Here is a 22,114-nt window from a genome sequence, read left to right as displayed (position 1 = left end):
CAGATAAGGGGGGTGCCGTAGTAGTACAATCATTGTTAGATTATGATACAGAGGGGTAGATGTTTTAAGCCTGGAGAAGTGATACAGTGGAAGGTGATAATGCACCAGCCAGTCAGCTCCTAACTGTCATTTTTCAAAACCAGCCTGTCACTTGGCAGTCAGCAGCTGATTGGCTGGTGCGTTATCACTTTCCACTTTATCACTTTTCCAGGCTTAATACATCTGCCCCAGAGTGTTTGAGACAATTAGCTGATAATACCACATATGGGGGGTCATTCCGAGTTGTTCGTTTGCAAGCTGCTTTTAGCAGCTTTGCACACGCTAAGCCGCCGCCTACTGGGAGTGAATCTTAGCTTATCAAAATTGCGAACGAAAGATTAGCAGAATTGCGAATAGACACTTCTTACCAGTTTCTGAGTAGCTCTAGACTTACTCGGCATCTGCGATCAGTTCAGTCAGTTTCGTTCCTGGTTTGACGTCACAAACACACCCAGCGTTCGCCCAGACACTCCTCCGTTTCTCCAGCCACTCCCGCGTTTTTCCCAGAAACAGTAGCGTTTTTTCGCACACACCCATAAAACGGCCAGTTTCCGCCCAGAAACACCCACTTCCTGTCAATCACATTACGAACACCAGAACGAAGAAAAAACCTCGTAATGCCGTGAGTAAAAAACTTAACTGCATAGCAAATTTACTTGGCGCAGTCGCACTGCGGACATTGCGCATGCGCATTAGCGACTAATCGCTCCGTTGCGAGAAAAAAATACAGAGCGAACAACTCGGAATGACCCCCATGAATTGTTAACAGGTGATCCTACCCTACAGTATAAGCAGGAACTAGATGAAGTTCTTAATATGGCAATTAATAATGGTCATATCACCGCAGATTTGAGACAGGCACTGCGAGTAGAATATCTAGTGACAACAATATTTTACACGGCACCTAAAATTCACATATGGCTGAAGAAGTCCCCGGGTAGTGCCATTATTTCCACCCAGTCTCTCTATCAGCCAATTTTGGTGTATTTAGACTCACTGTATACAACAATCTAAATCCTATCTTAAAGATACATGGATTTATTACTTATATTGGATAACCTTGGCCTGCTTCCACTCTCTAGTGTAGTATAGATGTAAATAGTCTATATATATGTATCCCTCACCAGGGTGGCATTAAAGCTGTAAGCCTCTTGATCACAGATAATGCCCACTATAACGGTCCTCCAGTATCTGTATTTTTAAAACTATTAAATCTGGTGCTAACCAGATATTATTTTCTGTATGATGCAAAGTACTACCTCCAGCTGGTGGGGTGTGCCATGGGGTCCAATGTGGCCCCATCATACGCCAATGCCTTCATGATCATGCTTGAGCAACAATTATTCTTTTAATCTCCTTGGGTAGACCAATCGTTAAAGTTATACTTAAGGTTTATAGATGACCTGCTAGTAATTTGGGCAGGTATGGAATCACAGTCAAAAACTATATTGGATACACATAATGCCTCAGGTCATGCAGTTCAGTTTACATATGAGATGTCATTTAGTAAAATACATTTTTTGGATGTAAATATAAGCAACACCCTGACGGGCATCAATACATCTATATATGTAAAACCTACAGACAGGAATACAATCCTGGCCCATGACAGCTTCCACCAGCAACCATTGTGAGAAGGATTACCATATTCTCAGATGCTGCGGGTGAGAAGAATCACGAGTGATCCTGTACAAACTTCGACAGCTATGGTGGATATGATAAATACATTTGTGGACAGGGGCTATCCTAGAAAACAATTGTAGATAATCAGGGACAAAGTGATGGCTATCCCTAGGAAAGATACTTTAAAGCCCTCTAGAGATATTTATTCCACAGTCTCAAAGATCCCATGGGTCAATAGATTTATTACTAGAAGCCAATTTACAAAAGAGTCAAAGAAATTCTAGCCAATAATTAATTCAGATAAAATGTACCAGCACTCGCAGGGACCCAGTTGCTACCATATTATACACTTGGCCATAACCTGGGGGATCGTTTTATAAAAAGAGACATAAAAAATTTAAAGAAACAGTCACTACAGACACACTTTCTCTCCCAAAAAACAGGTTGTTACCATTGCCTAGGATGCACAATACGTTTATGCATCCGTATTCAGGAAAAACGTTTGCTATCAGATATGCCCTTACATGTACCACCAAATTTGTCATTTACACTCTGTCTTGCCCATGCAGATTAACATATGTGGGCAAGACAGAGCGACAATTTAGGGAGAGAATGGCTGGCCACCACTCAGCCATAAGGGCAGCTTTGGAGACAGGCAACAGCGACCAACCTGTAGCGTGACATTGTGCACAGGCGGGTCACACCATGGCTAGCATTAGAACAAAATTGATAGACCATGTCCACCCCCCAATATTAGGGGAGGAAATAGGGGGAGGGGGGGGGGAATTATTGCAGTTAGAAAGTAAGTGTTTTTTTTCAGTTAGACTGCATATCCCCTAGAGGGTTAAATGACTCACTAGGACTACAGAATTTTTTATATGGTAATATGTACAGTATCCTGTAACAAAGATACAATATCCAGCTAGCGTTACTTAACACATTTACTATATACAATATGTTGTAAGTGTTTAATCCATATATGGAACATTAGGTCTAGGATGAATCCGATGTTACTTCATAGTAACTTTGTTTTTAACATCTTCACTTCGGCTTTTAATGTGTATGTGTATTTCCTTATTTAGTATAGTCACCATGGCAATATGTTAAGGTAAACCGTGATTGGCCCGGCCGGGCGGACGCCCCTGGATAATGTCATCGCTGGGATGGAGTTGCATTAACGCCGCACTGATGCCAGCTCCCGGGACGACGACGCCAGGACGGGAGCAATCAGGTCATGTGCACTTGTCTGTGTTTGTGTATTTATAGGTGTAAGTTTTGTCATTCATGCTTATATTATCGTGATGATGGATTCTTAACTGAAACATCAATAAATAAAGCACGTCTTTTGCAAGTACTACAAGTCTCAGAGTACCGCCATCTGCCTGCAATATATATATATATATGTATATATATATATATAAAATATATTTTTTTAAATATGTACCAATCCTCCTCCATCATGTCACTGCACTTCTGCTGTGCATGTCAATTATTAATTGACATTTTAATTGGTAATTAATTTAATCTGGGAAAACCATTTTGCATTGCAGAGGGTAATTGTTAAAATAGTTTTAAAGGTATGAGAGAGCTCTTCCTATATCAACACTGATTTGAAGTGTGGAAATGAAGCAGTATTTGAGCTCAAGATGCAAAGGCTTGTAATATTTTCCCTACATGCAAGCAAATAATGTCATCTGCACCCCTTGCATGGCAGCATTGATTGTCCATATGTAAATTTGCACCCTTTATCTGGATATGATCTTAATTCCAAATGAGACTCTTAATGCAGTACAGAACAACCACTCTGCTAAATGCTATTTACCAGTGGGAACTATAAAATGCAAGAATAATATGCAATTTCAATGAGAGCAATTATTTTGGTCCTTGCAACAGAGAATAGTCACTCTATCCAATCAACATGTAAATTAATTCAATAAATATTACTAAGTCATTCCCAAGGGCCTCCAAACTTATATTACCTTTATATAAAACAAAATCACTTAAAAATGTCACTAGCATACTTTATTATAGAAACAGTATATTAAAAAGTTATTCAATTTTAATATAAATTGAACTTTAAGGTATTGCCTTAAACATTTTTACACAATGTACAGAAATGACAAAAACATACTGTACATGCAATTATGATGAGTTGACATTAACTTTACACTTAGAACACGCAATGCAACAAGATGGACATGTGCACTTAAAAAAGTGCATTGTGCAGCCGCTTGGGTTTTCATTTAACTCTGAACAGGGTCCATTGTATACTCCTATTTATGTATCTAATAGTCACTGTTTTGTAGGATTGCATTGTACACAGTGTTGTTTTTCTCCTGTTGTGTTAAACTAAATGTTTTTGTATCTTCTCAAAAATTTTAATTTGCCTACTATTTGATGAATATTTATTTAAATATAATGTTACTTATAAATCTATATTGCTGTAATCTTCATAACTACAGATTCTATTGCAATAAAAAAATTATTTACAACTCTTTTTCTAATAATTAGAATTTATATTTTGTGAACTAAACATGGGAAAGTAACTATTTGCTGGAGCTGTGGTACAGTATAAGTTATGGTAGACGGTGACTGTCAAGTTGCATAAGTGAAACTTCTTGGAAGCCTTACAGCTCATTGCTCTCCATCTGGTAGGCTAAATTACTGTTACTCCCTGAAAGTAGTCATAAGCATTGTACATCTCCAATAGGGCTTTAGTGTTCTTCATTAATATTTAGTAGTAGAATTTCCTTCAAATCTATTAATGGCTACATGCAGAGGCAGATTTAGTGGTCATGCTGTCCCTAGGCACAACATTATTGTCTGACTCCACCTACCCCCCCCCAAGAAAAATAAAATATATATCACTTACTGTTATCTCCGTTCATATAACCCCACAGTCTGCATATTTCCCCTGCCATAGTGTAATACCCTATATGGGTTATTATGCTGAAACTGTTCATCACATTACAGCAAAAATATATACAGCATGTCAATACACAGACAGATAGACAACAATTCCCAGCAGCCCCTGCAGCTGCTCAGGAGGACAGTTGCACATCACATGACCAGTACCAGGTGGTGCAGTGTGACAGTTAAAAGTAAGCGGTGGTTGGAGCAGCCATCTTAGGAGCTGTGGAGAAAGGTGTTGTAAGCAGGCTCTGTGCATACTAACCGGATAGATCTTCTGTTACCGTGAGCAGCAGCTGGAGCACAGTGTACATTCCCCTCCGTGTAGTCCTGGGAGATGTCTGCAGAGCCCTCCCCAGCTGGCTAGAGGGCTGGGGCGGTGAGACAGAGTCCCTGGTGAGAGTGAAGGTGGAGCTGAGAGGAGAGGCAAAGGCAGCTCTCACCTAGACGGAGGATGTGGATTCCTTTGTTGAAGAGCCAGACATAGCTCTCCTCCCATAGACGGCCTTAGCTTCAGAGTGGCGGCCAAGAGGCAGACAGGAGGCTGGGACTGTAATCATTAGCTGCTACTGAAGCTTCTGCTATTAGACGCAGACTTCAACTTATGAAGGAAGGTTGGCAAAATGACATAATCATGCCACAGTACCATAAGCCACAGATAGGCAGCCACTCTATACCTCCTTCCTAGTGTGCCTCTGCAGAGTGGAGTGACTGTAATAGATGCATCAGCATACCTACTGCTTCTTATTAATGTAGGCACTCAATGGATTAATTGATCACGACAACCAGTGGCCAATTTGCAGCATACAATAACTTAGTTATATTACATAAAAATTGTAGTGAGAAAATACAGCTTATTTATCTCGCTAAATAGGTTTCAAGACATTGGCATCAGTTTTTAGCGCTGTACTAAGACATAGTCACCGTGGACACATACAGAGAGTAACTTAAACTGAGGTATTACACCAGACAAATTATTTCTTAAGGGAGTTTATCTAAAGCTTTGTTCTGCTTGCTGGCTCTGTGCCCAAATTCTGCAACATTGTATTCAGTGTTTGACTTAATACATTGAAAAGAAACAGTTGTCAAAGGGATACATATAAAAAATACCTTTCCTACTGGACCAAGTGGAGCGATTTTAATTTAATGAGAGATAACTCATAATTCAGGAGCATAGTCTACAACACACACACTATTAAAATACAGAGATTCTCCTCAGTATTAAACCTCCTCAGCTTGTAAACATCTGAACCAACTAACCGGTGCACAACCAAACTGTTATTGGAGGTATACCCTAGGGACGGTAGTAATTTTATACTGCAGTATAAAGCCGGCAGTAGAATTAATTAGTTGTTACTGTATTCATAAACTGTTGTCAGAGTTGTTGTATATTTGATTTGATCCTTTCTTGGCAGGAAATAAAGCTAAAATTACGTGTAAAAGTTGTATTTACAGTATGTTCCTGAAGTTGGTCTATATCATTAGTGTAAAAGTTCATTTATGCAACATATTTCAGACCAGTGAAAAGCCTTAATATTACGACGGTAGCGGTATGTTACAATAGCTCTCTCCAGTTTCCTCCATTTCTCACTGCCCTCCCCCTTCCACAGCTTACACTGCTCTCCTCACAGCTCACTGCCCACCACAGCTCACACTTCCCCCCTCACACCTTACTGGTCATTGCCCACCCCAGCTCACTACCCCATCAAACCTCATTGCCCACATAACTGCTCCCCCACCCTTCACTGCCCCCTACTGCTCACATTGTTCAGCTCACTGACCCAGCACCCCCCCCTCACACACTGCCACCCTACTGCTTCACTTCTACCTCACCGTTCAGTGCCCCCATACTGCTCACAGTGCTCCCGTCACCCCCCACTCTGCACACTGCCCCCCCCCCTAATGCTCATACTGCACACACATTACAGACACAGTTACCTCATGAGCAGCTGAGTAGTTCTGTCACTCTCTGCCCGGCCGGGGAACTGCTGCAGCTTCATCTCTCTCTCTCTGGCAGCAGCCCTGCTTGGCCACATGTAGCTCTGCTCCCTGCTCACAAGTCACTCTCTCTCTCCTCTCCAGATTAAAAAAGGCCCAGCTTCTCAGTGGGTGGCCTGGGCAGCCTGAAGTGCTGTCCCTAGGCATGTGTCTCAAGCACCCAGCGAGAAATCCATCACTGGCTACATGCAACCATATTGTGTAATTACATGGAACATGCTATTTTCTGGTTTTGCAGCATTTGGGTCAGGAGAGGAATAATGTACTATGTAGCTACAGTAAATAAATTATAGGGTTCTATGAGTTATTAAGCATTTGTGATTTTCAGTCTTATTAGAATAGTTGTCTCAGACTGGTCAATGAATTCTCCTGTCTAGTAATAATGAGTGATTCCACCATGGTAGAAACTAAATAAAATAAAGCAGTGAAACAAATTCAGATCATGGATAAATTCAAATTGTAGCAGAAATATGAGCTTTACTGTGATCTATAAAGTGGAACATACTGTGTGTAAGCTGTTGCTCATACAACGTTTATGGGCCCATCTTCAGTTTTTTCTGCACTTCTCATGCTCCAGATACAAGTGTATGCAGCTACAGACATACAGTATGCATTTCAGTCACATCTCCAATTGCAACAGAGTAGACGTAACTTAGTCATTGTCCGCAAACAGCATGATGGCAAAGCGGAAGGCTATGCTAGGCTGAGGTTACAAGGTTCCAGGTGCACCTTATGCATCAAGTATAGGCTGGGAAAGGGCACCCCGATGATGATGATTATGACTATTAAATTAAGTGTACGTATTAGGGACGCTCCTGCCACTTCAATGCATACAACACTGCATATGGGCAAATATATGCATTTATTTCCATGCACGCAAAGTAGAAACACCTGCAACCAAGTTGTGTTTTATTCTGCATCAGACTATGGGCAGGGTGCATCAAACAGCATTTTGAGGTCAAACCTCTGAAAATGTCATTTTCTGAGGTTTTGGGCACTTTTCACATATGCACCAAGCTGCATGGACCCGGTGGCCAATGCCATCTTTAGGTGTTTTTACCCCATAGAAGCCTATGGGCCTCTTTTTACAATGCCCTCTGAGTGTGATCCAGTCTTTCCCCTTCCCAGAATCCCCCCCCCCCCCCCACAGAGCATGCAGTGCAGACGAACTCTCGGGTCAGTAATCTGGAATTCCCCACACAACAAATGACAGCTCTTATAGGAAGTGTTGTCCTCTGCTGAAATCTTCATGAATATGGTGTTAATAAACACCAGTGCTGAAAGTAGGGTGGTACGGGGTGGTACAGAGTACCATTAAGAAATATGGTGGTGGTACGCAGTACCACCAGCCACCGCTGAAGCATAATTTATTAGGGTATTTATGTGTATGGGACATAAAATGGTGTCAGTGGCATAACGGTGTGTGGTATAATATGTAATGCATTATGGTGTGTGGCATAATGTGTAATAAGCATTATGGTGTGTGGCATAATGTGTAATGGGCATCATGGTGTGTGGCATAATGTGTAAGGGGTATTACAGTATGTGGCATAATGTGTAATGGGCATTATGGTGTGTGGCATGCCCCTATTGTCATGTAGCCACAACCCTAGTTTTGTGTGACCACACCCCTTCATGACACATGATCATGCCCATATTTACTATCAGTACCACAAAAAAAAAAATCCACTTGCACCACTGATAAATGCTGATATGCATATGATGAGTGGCAGGATGCATTCTATTCAATATGCAATGCTTGATGCATCCCGCCATATGGTAGAACCTCACCTCTTCCTGCCATTAAGTTTCAGAGCCGTAAGTTTCAAATTGAAGCCAAATATGAGCAGATGTTACAGTTACCTTTAGTTCCTTTAGCCCATTTAGGGCACTATTCACAAAATATGAAACAGAATAGACACAATTAATACTCATTTGTAGTTGCACCCTGCACATAGCACAGGGCCTAATTCAGAGTTGATCGCAGCAGCAAATTAGTTAGCAGTTGGGCAAAACCATGTGCAGTGCAGGGAGGCAGATATAACATGTGCAGAGAGAGTTAGATTTGGGTAAGGTGTGTTCAAGCTGAAATCTAAATTGCAGTGTAAAAATAAAGCAGCTATTATTTACCCTGCACAGAAACAAAATAACCCACCCAAATCTAACTCTCTCTGCACATGTTATTTCTGCTGCGGGGTACAATGGGCTCCACAAGGAATGGACAATGGGGTGTAGAGTAGGATCTTGATCCGAGGCACCAACAGGCTCAAAGCTTTGACTGTTCCCAAAATGCATAGCGCCGCCTCCTATATCACCCCGCCTCCCTGCACAGGATCTCAGTTTTGTAGTAGCAGGCACTTAACAGAGGGGCTGCTCCAGGCAGCCCTAAGAAGGATAAGCCTGCCACATGACGGGGCGGGCCTCCCTCTGAGGGATCCCAGGGTGGGGGGTCGGCTTCTAGGGTATACCCAGGAATGGTTGAAGACCACTTCAGATGCCTGGGTATGGGAAGTCGTCACTCGAGGGGCCGTCCGTTCTGGATATCTGACTGGGTCCTTTTGACGACAGATGCCAGTCTAAGAGGTTGGGGCGCAGTGCTGGAGCAACATTCCCTTCAGGGGCGGTGGACCAAGTAGGAGTCCCTCCTCTCGATCAATATTCTGGAGTTGCGGGCGGTCTTCAATGCCTTGAACCTAGCCCAGCATTTAATTCAGAACCGTCCTGTTCAAGTACAGTCGGACAACGCCACCACAGTGGCCTACATAAATCATCAGGGTGGCAATCTTAGCCGCCTAGCAATGAAGGAAGTCTCACGGATTCTACAGTGGTCAGAACGCCATCTACCGGCCATATCGGCAATATTCATTCCAGGAGTCCTGAATTGGGAAGCGGACTTTCTCAGTCGTCAGGACATGCATGCCAGCGAGTGGGGCCTCCATCCAGAAGTGTTTCAACTCCTAGTGGAAAGGTGGGTCCTTCCAGACGTAGATCTGATGGCGTCTCGACACAATCACAAGGTTCCGGTCTTCGGAGCAAGGACAAGGGATCCTCAAGCAGCATTCGTGGATGCGCTGGCGGTACCGTGGAGGTTTCGGCTGCCGTACGTGTTCCCTCCGGTGTCACTCCTGCCCAGGGTAATTCGGAAGTTCAAGCAAGAAAAAGGAATTCTGCTTCTCATAGCTCCAGCGTGGCCCAGACGGCATTTGTTCTCAGACCTGCAAGGCCTATCGTCAGAGCGTCCAATTCTACTTCCACAACGCCCAGACCTCCTCGTTCAGGGCCCCTGTGTCTACCAGGACCGAGCCCGGCTGTCTTTGACGGCGTTGCTCTTGAAGCTTCCGTCTTAAGGGCTAAAGGGTTTTCTGAGGCAGTCATTCAAACTATGTTGTGGGCCCGGAAACTGGCTTCGGCTCGGATTTACTATAGGGTCTGGCATTCTTACTTTGGTGCGCATCTAACGATTATGACGCTTCCAAGTTTAGTATAGCCAAGTTGTTGGCTTTTCTTCAGCAGGGCCTGGACTTAGGCCTGCGTCTGGCCTCCCTCAAGGTTCAAATATCTGCCTTGTCGTGTGGTTTCAGAGAAAAATTGTGACCTCACCTGATGTGCATTCCTTTACTCAGGGCGTGTTATGTATCCAACCTCCCTATGTCCCGCCTGTGGCTCCTTGGGACTTGTCGGTGGTTTTAGAGGTGTTACAAGAGTCTCCGTTTGAACTTCTTGGTTCAGCTGACCTTGAGTGGCTTTCCCTTAAGGTGGTGTTTCTGCTGGCTATTGCTTCAGCTAGAAGAATGTCAGATTTGAGTGCCTTGTCCTGTAGTTCCCCATATCTGATATTTCACCGTGACCGGGCGGTTCTTAGGACTCATCCCGGCTATCTACCTAAGGTGGTTTCTTCGTTCCACCTTAATCAGGAGATTGTAGTTCCGGCACTTGTTTCTCCTGATCTGTCTCCCAAAGAGCGGTCTTTGGATGTGGTACGGGCTCTCCGTATCTATTGGAAGAGAACTGCTCCTATTAGAAAATCTGATTCTCTTTTTGTTGTGTTTGGGTTTCACAAACGTGGCTGGCCTGCTCACAAGCAAATTCTGGCCAGATGGATTAGAATGGTGACTGCACATGCTTATGTGAAGGCTGGTCTCTCTGCTCCTGATCACATTAAGGCCCATTCTACTCGGTCTGTTGGACCTTCTTGGGCGGCCCAACGTGGTGCGACCCTTGAACAATTGTGCAAGGCGGCTACGTGGTCCTCTGTGAACACGTTCATAAGGTTCTATGCCTTCGATACTGCCGCTTCCCAGGATGCTTCCTTTGGACGCCGGGTTCTTGTGCCCGCTACAGTGCGTCCCCTCCCATAAGGAACTGCTTTAGGACATCCCCATTGTCCATTCCTTGTGGAGCCCAGTGTACCCCGCAGCAGAAAACGATTTTTATGGTAAGAACTTACCTTTGTTAAAACTCTTTCTGCGAGGTACACTGGGCTCCACAAGGCACCCACCCTGACGCACTTAGCTACTTTGGGTTGGTATGGCATTAGCCGCTGACACGTCTCCTGTCGTGAGAATGCGGTGTTGTGGCTACTAACCGTTGTTGTCTCTTTTCCTGCTACTGCATTGGACTGGTTAACTAAAAACTGAGATCCTGTGCAGGGAGGCGGGGTGATATAGGAGGCGGCGCTATGCATTCTGGGAACAGTCAAAGCTTTGAGCCTGTTGATGCCTCGGATCAAGATCCTACTCTACACCCCATTGTTCATTCCTTGTGGAGCCCAGTGTACCTCGCAGAAAGAGTTTTAACAAAGGTAAGTTCTTACCATAAAACTCGTTATCTGCCACACCTGCAGTGCACATGGGTGGTCATTCCGAGTTGATTGCTAGCTGCAATCGTTCGCTGTACAGCGATGAGGCAAAAAAAAGGCACTTCTGCACATGCGTATGCGGCGCAATGCGCATGCGTGACGTACTTTCACAACAGCCAATGTAGTTTCACACAAGGTCTAGCGAAGCTTTTTAGTCGCACTGCTGGCTGCAGAGTGATTGACACGAAGTGGGCGTTTCTGAGTGTCAACTTACTGTTTTCGGGGAGTGTTCAGAAAAATGCAGGCGTGCCAGGAAAAATGCAGGCGTGGCTGGGAGAATGCAGGGGCGTGTTCGTGACTTCAAAACAGGAACTGAACAGTCTGTAGGGTTCGCAAGCGCTGAGTAGGTCTGAAGCTGCACAATTTTTCTTTGTAGCCGCTCTGCGATCCTTTCTTTCACACTTCTGCTAAGCTAAAATATACTCCCAGTGGGAGGCGGCATAGCGTTTGCACGGCTGCTACAAACTGCTAGCGAGCGAACAACTCGGAATGAGGGCCATGGTTTTGCCCAACTGCTAACAAATTGCTGCTGCGATCAACTCTGAATTACCCCCATAGTGCAGAATATGGTGTGGACTGAAGGTATTTTTTGCTAAATAGAGAGAGAGCTCCTACGTTTGCCGAGCATTACAAAAATAAATAAAACATTTTTGTAGAAACGAAATTGGCAAAAATGTTTGAAAAACAAAACAAAAACAGGCACAAAGTGCAGCATGGTATAATGGCAGTTGTAAAGTCCCTTTCCTCAGCATTTACATAAGCAATAAATGGAGCTTAACTGATTATCTTAATTAAATGGATTTTTATAAAGGGGTAAAGTTGGTGGTGACATGTTTGCAAAGTGAACGTTCATATGTTTCCTTCTGTTTGCAAACCTAGGGCCACTCTTACCTTCAGGCAGTGGCATATCTATAATGGGTGCTGTGTGTGCAGTGCACACAGGTCCCCAGGGTTCAGGGGGGCCGACACCGCACACCCTGGACCCATTTTTTTTTTAATACTCTCCTCTCCAGAGTTCCCCGCCGGTAGTAGCATCTCTCCTCATATTTCTAGTAAATGGCGCTGCATCCATTTTTCTGGAGATTTGCGCATGCGCACTAAGAAAATATCTTGAAAATGGCTGTGCGCCATTTCACCGGAGATTTGTGCGTACACAATAGAGTCTGTGCATCCTCTAGTGCTCAGACTCTATTACGCTGATGGGCGCTGGCTGCAGAGGAGGGTGCCTCGATGAAGGAGGTTGGACACGGGCCTCCTCCTCTATTAAGATGCCTGTGCCTTCAGGTGTTACCCAGGAGAGAAGAGTAGGAAGAGTGCACACAAAAATGAGCTAGGAGGACCACATTCATGCACCAGTGCAAAACCAATGAGATTTGCATTGTGCTCCTAAATGTGTGTGACTGTATTAACACAGTAAATAACAAACTCTGCCTAGTCTACCCTCTTAGAGCTGTCAAATATGTTAATTATGCAGAAAAATTAGATTGAAAATAAACAAAATAAAGAAATACTAATTCTAACAACCATTTTTCAGTTTTTTCTTAATCAGGGTTGCAATGAACTACACTCATCTCAGAGACCATCAACACATGGATAACTAAAGGACAGTACCACAGATTAGGGTGACTTGAAATTGTAAAAAAAGTGTCAATACCTTCTCCAAGCCATCTTCTTTCAGGCTGACGATATCTAGATCAAAATCCGTTCGTAGCCCACTGGTTTTGTTGAACACAATTCGTCCGGTCAGTCCTTCCCATTGGGCCTGCAGATAAAAGTAGGGCATTTATGACAATTAACAAGACTCATAAATCATCACTTACTGTAGTAAATTAGCACAAGACTTAATTTTAATTAATTTTATTTTTATTTTTTTCTAATCCATGTCCCAAAAGGCTCTGGTAAATGAATAATCACATCATGATCGCTTGCTCCTTGATATTAATAGTACATTTCCATACATTCTATTTCCATACATTCTAGCTATTTTCATTGTCTTCAGGGGGATGTATTAGAAATAAATATGTTTTCGCTGTTTTCAGAGGCCTCAATATGCCTGCTTGCTGTATCTCAAGGGCATTGCAACTGCCTGACACATATATTATCACCATTTATAACTGTTCTTTTTGGCATTACCTGTATTTCTTTTTGCACTCTACTTTGTATGCTTCCTGATTTATGATTTCTAGACACATCTTTTGTCAACAGTATCCTATGAAGGAATCCTATGCATCAAGAAGATATTTCCTTCTGGGAGATATTTGGCTGCTCCTGAAATTAGCACTGATGTTTCATGAATTAAAGTTGTCTCGGTTAATTAATTGAATATGTTATGTATATCATTTCAATAAAATAGCCAAGTTAACTGAAGCAAGAAGCCTGTGCTAGAACAAATAAATATCTTATGGATGAGATGGGTCATGTTGATAACTGTATCACTGACAATTGACTTAGGGTGGTGTTTATCACAGCTGATGTCTGTAAGTAAAGAGAGAATGCAGGCACGATAGACAGATCCTAGATAAATAATAATACTGTATGCCCTCCTATATGTCCAGTCTTAGAATGCATTAATTGCAAAGAGGTTACAAGGTTGCATAATTCTCTGAATAAAAGTTACTAGTTCAGAATGAATGACAAATATAGCTACAGAAAATAGAAGTATACCATCAATTAAGCCAAAGAGTACACTAGCAAGTTGTGATTTCAGTAGAAACAGCAGGAAATGAGAGGCATTAAGTAATTACCAGTAATTATTTACACTTTAAGCATGATACATTTCTGGAACTTATACCCATAATGACATAATTACAAGCTTCCTGTTTGATTTCTCTCTTCACGACATCTCATTTGACTGCTCTCTTATTAGCGCCATATTTAACTACTTTCACCTGTGCATGCTATTGCCTATTGCCCTAATGTACAATATTCTACACACCCTTTCCACTATCTTTAACAGTTAGCTATATCTCCCTGTTGATTTTGCAACATAAAGCTCAAAAAAGAATTTTCACTTTAAATGACCTCACTATTAAAATTTCCCATTACAATACTTTGGTATGGTCCTTTCCCTGTGACCCCTGCCATTAACTCAAACATGGTCCCATAACTCACACCAATCTGGGATCTCTGTTGACTGCCCTTTGTGATGCTCAGAGTACTGCTACAGAGAAAGTTGAACAGAGCTAAAGGTATGTGACTTGGAGTCATTATTACTGAGGTTTCAAAAACTTTCCCCAAGAGTAAATAACAGTGATTGTAAAAATGTTGACATATTTTTCAACAAACAATATAGTAATATAATGACATAAACCTAGCAATAAATGAGGCTCAGCACACATTGTTTGCTAAGCTTGATCTGAAATCTATGAGAAACAATCAGAATTATGGAAAGAACAAGACCCTGAAGAAAAGGCTCAAAAAACTAAAACTGAAGCCAGTTTAAACTTACCATACCAAAGGCACTGGGCAGCCTCATGTGTACACAACCTTACACTTGCACTAGTGAAAAGGTGGGCCATCATTATATGGGAGATTCTGTTAGCACTGTCTTCACATGTTATCGCAACCTGGGTAACTGGCAGGAAATCTTGCTAATTTGTGTTTGCACTCCAGAGAGGTTATGTTCTATTGTAATAACTTGCTATGTTTGCAGTATTGTACTTAAATGAATCGCCCACAATATATTTAATCTCTGTCGCTATAAGTCATGCCATTCACAAGGATTTGTACTTCTGTAACCATGGAGAACCCAAAGTTTCACAAATACTGTATGTTTCATGGTATTAGTATTGAAAATGTTATCTGGAATCCTGTTGTGCAAAAAAATAGATAAAACACTGAGAACCAGGGAGGAAAAGTAAATAATTGCTGCTAAACCACCTGTCATTTTGTGCCACTGCTAGTAATCAACCATATCTTATACCGAAATAAATTATGCACAGATACTTATTAGAGGGAAAAAAAAAGGTCAGTTTTATCTAATAATAAGGTATAAGGAGTGTGGGAAAGTACTTTTGGCAAAGAAAGTAAGGCCCCACACAGTAGTATTGGTATCTGCTCACCACCCCAATCAGGCCTACTTTGGGGGGGGGGGGGGGCTTCTGCCAGCCTATCCTACACTTAAGGTATCCAATAACACATAAGAGACCCACCAGGACTGGTAGTGCTGTTGACCCCAGTAGTGTAGATTCAGCCTGTAAAAAACTGACCATGCCACAGAGCATATTTTAATAGGATTTAGGGGTCTATTTCGAAGCCTTGGATGGAGATAAAGTCGCTGTAGATAAAGTACCAGCCAATCGGCTCCTGACTGCTATGCCACAGGCTGTGTTTGAAAAATGACAGGCACCGAATGGCTGGTACTTTATCTCAAGCAACTTTATCTCTATCCAAGGCTTAGTAAATAGACCCCTTAGTCAGGATCCTGGTAGGCAGAATCCCAACTGTCACAATGCTGACAGTTCCCGAAGGTATTAGGGTTTGGGTTAGTTTTAGGGTTGGGCTCTAGGGGGAGGGTTAGGATTAGGCTGCTGTAGTGGTGGGTTAGGGTAAGTGTTAAATTACTCACTGGTATCCGTCATACACATACTTGAGGTTAGATATAATAGGGTGCAAGTATTTTGTGCGAGTCAAACGTACACCTTCCAGCAAATTTTGAAGGCCTGTTTTTCGCACAACTTGTAAATGTAAAACGGTGCAAGTTTTCAAGGCCTACCATAACTTGCATGCAACTTCTCATGAGAATTCACACCAGGTAGCATGCATGAATGCAAGTTTCATAATGTGGGTTGAACAGTTTTAAAAAAAGTCACCCATTGACACCCAAAAATTGCATGCCTTGTACCTTACAGCACCTATATAAGTCAAAGCTTGGCCATTTTGATCTTTGATAGGTTTGAGAAGGTGTTTGGGAAGGAGAGTAGATTACTACTGAGAGTGAGATAGTTTGTCAGATTGTGCTTAGTGCAGCCTTGTCCTTGAGACTGCATACCATGGGTGAGGAGAGCCTGGTAGGAGGAATTGGAGATGGTAATTGTTATTGAGGAGGAGGCAGGGAGCAGAGAGGATATACAGGAGGAGGAGAGCCAGGGAAAAGAGGAGCAGTAGGGAGGAGGAATCCGCGGCACAAGGCCCTGGCAAGACTCGCACAGGGAAGAATGGGTGATTTTCATTTGACAAACATTGTACACTTATGCATGCAATGGTGCAGGTTTTTGCATGGCTCCTAGGCCAACATGCACACAACACCCCCATATCTCAGAAAAAGTTCATGAGGAAAAGTGTCCTGGATGCGGTAATGTGATAAGCTCCTGCGGTCATGAACTCAAAAACATAGGAGTGCCTTACCAAACTAAATCAGTGTCAACTTTTCCTTTTTAACCTCTTCAGGGCAAATTAATATTTTATAGGTATATAGATATATATTATAGATATATAATAATTTACATTTTAATTGTGTTGCCTGTGCAGAGTATAATAATGAATATAATCACCAATTGTGTAAACAAAATAGTTTCAAACTTAAAAAAGTAGTGCATTTAAAAATAGCCATAATTTTTTTATAAATAAAAAGCAAAATGGCAGTACAAATGCGGCAGTATCCCACTGCTGAGTGTGAGCCACCCTGAGTGTGAGCAGAGTAAGGGACATTTGCAAATGTGTGCAATTTGTACCCTACAACTAACAAACAGTATAATTCTCTACACAAGTCCATTACCACATAATGACAGAAATAGGTAAATGTATTATAAACCATTAAGCGGCACTGATTTTACATTTGTTTTTCCTCAGCTGCTGTATTAAGGAAAAAGGCTCCTGCAAAAAGTGGAAGACTCAAATAGGTGAGAAGGAGACTGGAAAATAAAAAAAACACACACAACATTACACACATTCCCATGGGTCAACAGGCTTCTGTAATCTAACTGTAATGTCACATAACATTAATTACATTAGCATTGTGACATTAAGCCCTGCAAACATTACACAATGTAACTATGCCACAAACATATTGGTTTTTATTTTTTTACTGTCATACTTTAAACTCACTGATATGTAAAGTTTTTTTGATGAAAAAAAAATCAAATAAAAACCATACTTACATTGTGGTGATTTAAAAGATTTAATGGAGTCCCTACTAAATGCACCTGTTCTCAAGCATGGATATCTTTAACACATGCATTGTTAGTTGGTGTAAATTAATAGTATGTGATTTTGTTTAGTACAAGTATGCTTATTTACCATTTTATTTCTCATTTTTGGTCCTTTTTGTATATGGAAGCCTCTGTCATTTGCCCCGCCACCTGCATCTGTTGCCGGGTGTGGATCATTCGGCGAACCTGTCTAGAATGACAGTCACTAGGTCGACCACTTTTGGTTGATATGTACTAGGTCAACACCTGAAAATAGTTGACATGGACTGAAGGTTGGCATAAAAAAGCTTGACACAGGAAAAGGTCGACATGAGATTTTTGTCTTTTTTGTGTCATTTACACCGTAACATCAACCCCAATAAATGCGTACCCTCACCTGATTTGGGCAGGTTACTATTCACAAAGTCAAAAAAAATTGAAAAGCTCATGTTGAACTTTCCTGTGTTGACATTTGTTATGTCAACTTTCTGTCAATGTTGACCTTGGAACCATGACCCCAATAGTGGTCAACCTATGCACTATCAACCTAAGTGTGGTTGACTTAACAACCACATACTGTACCAGCCAGACCAGTTGGGCTGGAGCCGTATTCTTCATCATCCTCACTTCCATGGAGCCACCAGCCCTCAGCCTTCCAACCCAGCAGTAGCAACAGAATCATACCAAGGCTGAAACCACCAGCCCAAGTAACTAGTGCAATCCCGCAACACCTTTAGACACCACCAGATGGCCTTCATGGACTGCCAAAACCAACAAATGGATGCCATGATCTATAGGGTATTGGTCATTGGGTAGACCCAACTTAGGTCGACAGTCAATAGGTCAACCACTGAAGGTTGACATGGGCACTAGGTCAACATGGGAATTGGGTCGACATGTACTAGGTCGACAGGTGAAAAGGTCGACATAAGGTATTGGACTGTTTTTGGTGTTGTTTTATTTGTAAAGTCACAGGGGACCCCAATTAGTGCTATGTGTCCCCTCGCATGGCTCGCTTCACTCACCATGCTTCGGGCAAGGTGCCTCGCTTCACTCAGCACAGGTTACCGTTCCAATCGTCCAATCGTAGTCTACGTGGATCGTCAAGTATAAAAAAATCCAAAAAATGAAAAAAAGGTGAAAAACTCATGTCGACCTTTTGACCTGTTGACCTAATACAAGTCGACCTAATGACCATGCTGACCTAATGCATGTTGACCTTCAGTGGTCGACCTAATGACTGTCGACCTAAGCTGTGTCGTCCTAATGACCGCATCCCGACCTATCAGTTAAGGAAGCTAAACTGAAACACCATGGTGGCCCAAGGGACCCGCAACCAGATGGCCAGTGAGATGAACCTGATGATGTTCGAGATGGCACAGGTCATCTGTGACCAAATGCAGGTAATCTGTGAACAACTACAGGTCTTCATTAGCCTGCAAAGGTAGCTGGTGGACTAAAGGGCCAATACGGAAGCTTCATTCACCTAAACAGTGTGCTCCCAAACCACATGACCCCAAACTGCATCACTGGTGACTCCCCCTAGACGTAGTCCATATACTGTATGCGGGCAGCTGCACCTAAAGAGGCAGAGAAAGGCAGAGGCAGTACCAATTATTGTTGTTGTGTTTTGTTGATTTTGTGATTATGTTTTTCCCCTTATTTAATGTTTATGTTTAGTAAACTGTTTTAAAATATTTGTGCCTGTCTTTATTTTTAAAGTTAAGCTTGGTACCCAGCGATATAGGTCGGCAACAGGACCCGGCGGGTACACACTTGCAAATTTCTGCAGCAAAGGAGTGACGGTGCATTTCGGCAGCATGGCCCTCACTGGCGATGTCACACTTGGAACATCAGCAACATAGTGCATATACACGACGATTTGAACGATGTGTCATTCTGATCCGTCGGAATCGGGCACATCATTCACAGTATCGTCTATTGTGTACATGGCTTAAGTTAAGTTCTTTTGTAAATAGTTTTAATATTTTTGGAAATGGTTTTCTTTTTGTACATGTGGGTACACTATTTAGGGGGTACATTAATATAAAGGGATTTTTTTTAACACTCACATGTAGGTAAGCTATTTAGGGGTTACATTATAGGTAATGGGTTTTTAACAATTACATGTAGGTTCACTATTTAGGGGTTAAATTATTATAAATGGGGTTTTAAAGTTATATAGGTATTTAGATATGTTAAATGATTGTACATAGGCTTTTACAGTGTATTTTAGTATTTTTAAGAAAAGTGGGCCTAATTCAGACCTGATCCCTAGCAGGTGATTTTTGCACTGCTGCGATCAGATAGTCGCCGCCTACAAGGGGAGTGTATTTTAGCTGTGCAAGTGTGTGAACGCATGTGTAGCAGAGCTGTACAAACTGATCTTGTGCAGTCTCTGCGCTGCCCAGGACTTACTCAGCCGCTGCGATCACTTCAGCCTGTCAGGGACCGGAATTGATGTCAGGAACCCACCCTGCAAACACATGGACACGCCTGCGTTTTTCAAAACACTACTAGAAAACGGTCAGTTGTCACCCACAAATGCCTTCCTCTTGTCAATCTCCTTGCGAATGCCCGTGCAAATTGATGCTTCACACAAACCCTTCGCTGAGCGATGATCCACTTTGTACCCATGCAATGTGCCTGCGCATTGCGGTGCATACACATGCGCAGTTTAGACCTTATTGCCCGCTGTATGCAAACGCAGCCTAGCGATCAGGTCTTACTTACCCCCTGTATCACATTGATCTTGGCTATCTGAACCAGGTCTATTTTTTTTTTAGATTTTTTAGTAAGGTTTTAGGTGCGCACCATATTACATTGTAGAAAAAGATAAACCATCTGGATGCGAGTTTGTCCATTGTGAGTTGAAAGATTTTGAGAAACATGCGAGTTAGCATGTTCTCTCACCCTATTACATTGTACGCAGTGGCGTAACTACTGCCCCCGCAGTCCTCGCGGTGGCTTGGGGGCGAGGGGCTGCGGGGGCGCCACTGACTTAGAACGGCTGCGGTCTCCTCTCCCTACCTGCTGTGTTGGAGGGACACGGAACGCACATCGCGCGTCTCTCCTGTGTCCCTCCCTGGCTCTCTCCCGGCCGGTCTAAGGAAGTGCCGTTCGTGAGCTCTGATTGGCTCACGAACCGGCACTTCCTTTATTAGACCAGCGGGGGAGAGCCAGGAGGGACACAGGAGAGACGTGCGATGCGCTCCGTGTCCCTCCAACACATGGGGGGGGGGGGGAGCAGGCACTTGGGGCATATACCTGGCACTGTGGGGGGCAGATCTGGCACTGGGGGCATATACCTGGCACTGTGGGGGGCAGATATGGCACTGGGGGCATATACCTGGCACTGTGGGGGCAGATCTGGCACTGGGGGCATATACCTGGCACTGTGGGGGGCAGATCTGGCACTGGGGGCATATACCTGGCACTGTGGGGGCAGATCTGGCACTGGGGGCATATACCTGGCACTGTGGGGGGAAGATCTGGCACTGGGGGGCATATACCTGGCACTGTGGGGGGGGGAAAGATCTGGCACTGGGGGCATATACCTGGCACTGTGGGGGCAGATCTGGCACTGGGGGCATATACCTGGTACTGGGGGCATATACCTGGCACTGGGGGGGGGGAAAGATCTGGCACTGGGGGCATATACCTGGCACTGTGGGGGCAGATCTGGCACTGGGGGCATATACCTGGCACTGTGGGGGGAAGATCTGGCACTGGGGGCATATACCTGGCACTGTGGGGGCAGATCTGGCACTGGGGGCATATACCTGGCACTGTGGTGGCAGATCTGGCACTGGGGGCATATACCTGGCACTGTGGGGGGAAGATCTGGCACTGGAGGCATATACCTGGCACTGTGGGGGAATATCTGGCACTGGGGGCATATACCTGGCACTGTGGGGGGATATTTGGCACTGGGGGGAGCAGGCACTGAGGGGGCATATGTGGCACTGTGGGGGAATATTTGGCACTGGGGGGAGCAGGCACTGAGGGGGCATATGTGGCACTGTGGGGGCAGATCTGGCACTGGGGGCATATACCTGGCACTGTGGGGGTATATGTGGCACTGGGGGCATGTACCTGGCACTGTGGGGGAATATCTGGCACTAGGGGCATATACCTGGCACTGTGGGGGAATATCTGGCACTGGGGGCATATGTGGCACTGGGAGCATGGCCCTAGCAACAAGCACTTCCCCCTAGCAATGAGCATGACACCCAGTGCATGAAACCCCTGGCAACGAGCATGACACCCTGAGCATGAAAACCCCTGACACCGTGCATGGAACCAAGAGCATGAAACCCCGGGCAATGAGCAGGTAATTTAAAAGTAATTAGAAGCCTTACTGTAGAACTTAATGTGTAATGGGCATTACGGTGTGTGGCATAATGTATCACGGACATTGCGGTGTGTGTCATAATGTATCAGGCATTACGGTGTGTTGTATACTATATCACGGGCATTGTGGTATGTGGTATAATGTCTCAGGATCATTGTGGTGTGTGTCATACTGTGTCACAGACATTGTATGTGCTATAATGTA

The 22,114-nt window shown here is 43.5% G+C and overlaps 1 protein-coding gene across 1 annotated transcript in view; it reads right to left on the bottom strand.

The window, feature by feature from the left end:
- Positions 1–22,114, bottom strand: part of GRIK3 (glutamate ionotropic receptor kainate type subunit 3) — a 982,272-nt gene that overhangs the window by 377,623 nt on the left and 582,535 nt on the right. The window contains exon 8 of the mRNA XM_063954369.1: positions 13,083–13,190. Coding sequence (XP_063810439.1) covers positions 13,083–13,190 — 108 coding nt within the window. The remainder of the gene's footprint in view (positions 1–13,082; positions 13,191–22,114) is intronic.

This window comes from Pseudophryne corroboree, chromosome 2 (genome assembly GCF_028390025.1).
Source record: "Pseudophryne corroboree isolate aPseCor3 chromosome 2, aPseCor3.hap2, whole genome shotgun sequence".
NCBI classification, from domain to species: domain Eukaryota; kingdom Metazoa; phylum Chordata; class Amphibia; order Anura; family Myobatrachidae; genus Pseudophryne; species Pseudophryne corroboree.
This window is presented reverse-complemented; position numbering and strand designations above follow the sequence as displayed.